This window comes from Hydra vulgaris, chromosome 13 (genome assembly GCF_038396675.1).
Source record: "Hydra vulgaris chromosome 13, alternate assembly HydraT2T_AEP".
NCBI lineage: Eukaryota > Metazoa > Cnidaria > Hydrozoa > Anthoathecata > Hydridae > Hydra > Hydra vulgaris.
The window spans coordinates 46,496,501-46,502,500 of record NC_088932.1 but is presented as its reverse complement, the minus strand read 5'-3'; the positions used below and the strand labels follow the sequence as shown (position 1 = coordinate 46,502,500).

Here is a 6,000-nt window from a genome sequence, read left to right as displayed (position 1 = left end):
GTAATGAAATAACAACAACAAAAAAAGTTATTTTGTCACGTTTAGTGTTTTATTATAAAAAGCAAAAACTATTTTTAAGCATTAAAGTTAATGCAAAAAAACAATTTATGATCTGTTATCCAGATCACCTTGCACATTAATATATGTATATTACTATAAGTGGGTTATATTGATAAGCATGTCAGTGTAGTTAGATGACAGTATTGTGGCAATCATTGCAGTATCCAAGCACATGTGTTTATTAGTCATATTAGTAACAGCCTTGAATGTATTTATGTAGTGCCGAACACGTAAACAGGTAATTAGTAGGTGACACAGGTCCATTATAAAAATAAAAATTAAAAATCAGTAGTATAACTTATGATATTAGTAGTAATGATAATAGTAAATAATAATAGTAATAATAATGTAAATATATAATATATCAAAAATATATAATATACCAATATATAAGCAGCTATATAGTAATACTACTTTGCATACTGCAGAAACATGCAAAACATGCAAAAATTGAAAACTTTATCTTACTTTCCCAATCAAGTCTGACATCTTTATCAAAGAAGTAATGACAGGCTTCGCGCCCTGTAACACCCTGGCATAATTATATATTAGTTAAAAAAAGATATAATACAAAAATCACTATTATCTGCAATAAATTTAAAGACACAAACATCAAAATTTATCTTACAGGGATAACATGAGAAGCTTTCATAGGATCACATACAATTGTATCAACTTCATAATCTTTTCGATAAACCTAATTTTAAAACTATTATAAATATATTTATAAAAATTATTAAGAATACATTCTATAAAAATTATCACCTACTTTACAGTGAATTACAATATTTTAAGCTGTTTAAAAACAAAATTCTGAATACTTTATAAAACTAAATAATACTTTAAATAATACTTTAAATAATACTTTAAATAATACTTTAAATAATACTTGCTGGAAATGATTGTTTAAAAAGGTATTAAAGCAAAGAAAATTGTTATACAAACTCTGATTAAAGTCTTAAGAGGCCCCAGAGTAAAGAGTGTTGGAGTAAAGGGTGTTAAAGTAAAGGTTGTTGGAGTAAAGAGCGCTGGAGTAAAGGGTGTTGGGGTTCCTTTTGTGTTGTTAGTAATGAAGTAAAACAACTATATAAATTAAAAACTAAAATATCCTTAGCATACAATGATGTTCACTAAAACCAGTGGGTTTCAAAACTTTGCTCATTAGTACTAGCCCACTCTTTCCCCTATTAATCTAAACCTTAATCTGAAATTATTTATCCCTAGCATATACAAAATGTTAATCAAATTTTATTAATTTAATGAGTATTACAAATAGTTGTTTAAAAAAAACCAATGATAAAACTAAATAAATTATTTAAATAACATTAAATGCAGTAATGTTACAAAACCTGAATTTTATTCATGTAATTGTTGCACAGTGTATATAATATAACAAATTATATCATACTTTTTATTATTTGTTGTGAAAATAAAGATCAAAATATTATTAATGACAACTACAGCAATAACAAAATACAGGAAACATAAAATAACAATGTAAAATGTAAAAAAACAAATACCCGCATTTCTCCATCTTCAAAAACTAAATCCCAACCAGAGTTAGGCGCTTCAACATTTTCTTTAAGCAGTGTTAAAAATTCTTTCAGCTTACTATCCACCTGTAAAATGTTTTGATGTATATAAAAAAATTCTTCTAAAAGGTTTATTTGTTCAGGTTCCATCAAGTTCAATGCATAAATTTTTAAAAAAGTATTTCAATGTTACGACTATTAAAATGTGGTTCAAACCTCTTTTGATAATCTGTGCTTTGGCATGTTCATTATTTCAGATGTTGGTTTTGGTGGAGGAATATTCTCTTTTTCAATATCATTCTCAAAAAAAAATATTTATATTTAAAATTAAATTTTTGTTTTCAGTTTACTAGCAAAAAAAAGGTAATAAAAATATGTACAAGAAAAAATGTACTAGAAAAATTGTATTAGAAAGAATGTACAAGAAAAAATGTACTGGAATAAAAGGTATCAGGAAAAAAAGAATTTTATTAATATAGATAAAACATCTATACATAAAACATATTATGGCTTAAATGTTCTCCCTTTTTAAATTTTTTTTTAGGTGTTATATTTAATTGTTATTCAAGCTATAAGTAAATAAAAAATTGTTAAAAAATAAACTTTTAATACAACATGTTTATGCAAAAAAGAAAAGTAAGGTTTTGAGAACAATGATGTAATCATCATTTTTATCTAAACCACCAACATTCAGAAACACTAGACAATATTTATTTTTCAGTAGAAAAGAGAATCTCTTGTAATCATTTCACTTTTCTTCTGAAAAACAATCTTTAACTTTAAAGTTGTTACTATGGCAGTTTTTTATGAATGTTTAGATTTTTTCCACTCTACCTTAAATGCATATCATCGGAACTTGGTGACATACTTTAAAACCTTTAGTTTAGTTTCCCTAACATATAACTTTCCACATGAACATTCAAAAAAGCACGCTCCAGGATAAAAGTTGTTAGTTCAGGCTTGTTTTTTTGAGTTATTAATTCTTGATGAACATCTTGCATTTTTTTAAATAAGTAACCATCCAAGGAAAACATCTATAATAAGTTCTACTTCATGACTCATATGTTCTTGACTGTATAATGAAAAAGCTCCATTTATAAACCCTTTTAGTAATCGTGGAAAGAATGCGGTTTTATTTGTACATTTGTTACAGCATCTTTGTAATAGATATTTAAGATGTATTTTCCAAATTTGTTATTTGTTATTGAGGGATCTAGAAAATTTATTGTCTATGAATAAGAGACAATAAATAAATCTGATTCTACTTTATTTTTAAAATAAAAATGAACATCATTCTCATACCTTTATGTAAATTTATGACTTTATGTAAATAAAGTCAGTGGCAGTGCTAGAAACTGTGATTATGTTATTTTATGTTGCAGAAAACTTTTAGCCATTACTATGTAATGTAATGCGAATCCATTAAGACCAGTGTCTTTTAGTCAATGTACATAATACTCCTGTAAAATCTAATAAAACCAGTCAATGTATGTTGTACTTATGTAAAGTAACAATATAAACAATAATTCAGCAAGCGCAAACTTTAAAATGTTTTTAAATAGGAAAAATAAAATTTTAAATTAAAAATAAGGCTGTTACTATGTTGTTCTAATATAATATTAGGTGATAAATATAAAAAAAAGTTTATAATAACAATATACAGTGAAAGCTAATGTTAAAGTTATTATTAGCTTTCATTTTTAATATAAAACATACTGCATCTAAATCATCATTTAAATCTTCAGCATCTAAAGCACTATCAACAGCATCAAAAAATTGCTCTTCATTGAGTTTACTGTGAGGACCTTCCTAAAAAATTAATAACCACCATCAACATACATCAACACAAACTATACATAAATAATAGATTACTACATTATGCACAACATAACAAAAAAAATTCTAATAATTTAAAATAGGATTTAGGATTAATTTTAAAAATTGCAAGATATTTTTCAATTAAAATTCAAAACAAGAATTTGTTGAAAACCTGTTACTAAGTTTTGAATTTATACATATTTCATTAATTTTTAGAATGTTTGAAAATGTTTTTATAACATCAAATAATTTTTTTTTTTTTTGCAAATATTTTTTGCTCGCTGGGTTTTCTAAGCATGTTTATGTTTGCATGTTGAAATAAAAACATTCTTAAATGTGTGCGTTTTGTATGCTGGAATCTTCATCAATAAATATTTTTATTGAAGGCTCAAATTAAGTGATTGCGAGTAGCGATATCTAGAAATATTTCTGTTCATCAATTTCTCCTTTTATCAAAAACCATGAACACTGTTTTCATGAAACAGTCAATTTATCATACTGCAAAAATAAATGAAAAAAACAAATCAATAAATTTACTACTTCAAAAATAATAACACTAGATATTTTAAAGCATTGTTTGTTTAAACACCAGGCAATTTAAGGATTATAAACAAAAAAAAAAAAAAAAGCTATAAGAAAAATATTTTAATTACTAAAGGTCAAAAAAACTTCCGCTGTATTTTAAATCAACCAATAAAAAATTATACTTAAACTATTTGCACATTGTATAAAACATTAAAATCAATTTTTGTTTAGGGCAATTTTTGTTTAGGCTACTACTCACTAATTTCGAGCCCTGTGAAGAAAAAAAAACAATAAAATTTTGGCTTTTCGGCAATATGATACACCCAACAACAAAAACTTGCATAGTGTTTTTGTCCTCACCCAAGTTCAGAGAAGGGTACTACAGATAAGTAGACCGCTTATTTTTCTAACTTTTTATTATATTTTATTATACAACATTCGTGACCAATTTCCAGACTTTCTTTGGCACCATAATTATGAACTATTTAAACATTAATGACTCAAATGATATAATTAAAATCAGACATCTATGCCTCAATCATCAAAACAAACAAAAATTTGTAACAATTTATATGATGTCTGATTGGAATTTTGCAACAATCAATCTCAATGTGAATAGGGTTCCACCCTCAGACATAATTAAACAGTTGGGAGCTGCAAATCCAGTTGTTTAGAATACAATAAAACAGTTTTTGAAACTTAGAGCAGTTGAACACCAGTATCCTAAAAAAAAAGCCAGTCAGAAATAAAAAGCTGATCCGGGCCATAAGAAATTAGATTTGGAGGAAGAAATTAGATTTGGTCAATGAGAATAATTGTTTGAGAACTTAGTGCAAATGACTTCACAATACAGGCTTTTGTGAAAAAGGGTCTTAAGGCAAAGTGCAGGGCCAGGACAAAAGACACCTGCTTACTGAGAGCCTGAAATCAAAAAGACTTGAAAAATCCAAGAAAATATTTAGTATTTTGAAGGTGCGCCATATTTACTTTTTTCAGATGAGAAGATTTTTATGGTGGATTCAATCTCAAATACTCTAACTGACTGGTACATTTCAGCAAGACACCAGAAAATGTCTTGGAAGACATCTGGTTTAAGTTACAGACTGACCATCCGGCCTCAGTAATGGATTTTGACCTTGTGTTTTCAAACATTAAAAAAAAAACGCCACGTAATAATTGATTCTGGTATCAAAATCAAAACAAAAGTGTACATTATGAATGACAGTTTGAAGCTTTTTTTTCATTGCTTCAAACTACATTTCTGATGAAAAAGTACTTTTTCAACAGGATGGTGAATGATGGTCAGGATGGTCATTGATGGTCAGGATGGTCATTCACCATGTCATTGAGCAAAAAAACTCATTTTTGTAAAAATCAATTTTGTAAAAATCTTATCGGGTCTAAAGATATATGGCCTCCCAGTTCTTCAGACCTTAACTTATTGGACTACTACAGTACTATGGGTATATGTCCAGCACAAGGTCTGTGAACATCCCCACAATAGCATCTATGCCCTGAAGATGTCCATCCACAATGCCTGAGATGCTAGGATGTATGCCGATAGCATCAAAACTATTTTCCACTGGTATAAGTCCCAAATCAAGTTTGTGATTCAAGCAGAAGGGACTCATAATGAGAAATTTATACCCAATGCAGTGTAATTGGACACCCCTACCTTTTTTTATTTGAGTTTTTAGAATCAGTCTGAACTAGTCTGGAACTTTGTTCCCCACACTGTAAGACTTAATAATTCCTGAACTTGAACTATTAATCAAAAAATTTTGTTAATTAATGAAGATAACTTGAAATTTTAAAATAACCTAAACCTAAAAATTTCTTAAGGCAAACTTCTTGTGAATTTAAATGAAATTTAAAATGGAAGCTTCATATAATCATGACGATGATAATCAATCATGACACTCAACAGGATGACCTTCCACTATTCTCAATCATGCATAACACTCAACAAGATGACCTTCCACTATTCTTAATTTTCAATAGCACATTTACTATAATATTTTGTAAATTTTTTTAAATGTAAAACTTGGACTGTTGTGCAATATTA

At 27.4% G+C, this 6,000-nt stretch overlaps 1 protein-coding gene across 1 annotated transcript in view; it reads right to left on the bottom strand.

The window, feature by feature from the left end:
* The window catches only part of LOC100205419 (ceramide transfer protein), a 29,197-nt gene that overhangs the window by 12,991 nt on the left and 10,206 nt on the right, over positions 1-6,000 (bottom strand). The window contains exons 8-12 of the mRNA XM_065816280.1: positions 3,309-3,401; positions 1,809-1,892; positions 1,581-1,679; positions 689-757; positions 529-592 (exon numbers count right to left, since the gene is read on the bottom strand). Of these exons, the coding sequence (XP_065672352.1) occupies positions 529-592; positions 689-757; positions 1,581-1,679; positions 1,809-1,892; positions 3,309-3,401 (409 nt within the window). The remainder of the gene's footprint in view (positions 1-528; positions 593-688; positions 758-1,580; positions 1,680-1,808; positions 1,893-3,308; positions 3,402-6,000) is intronic.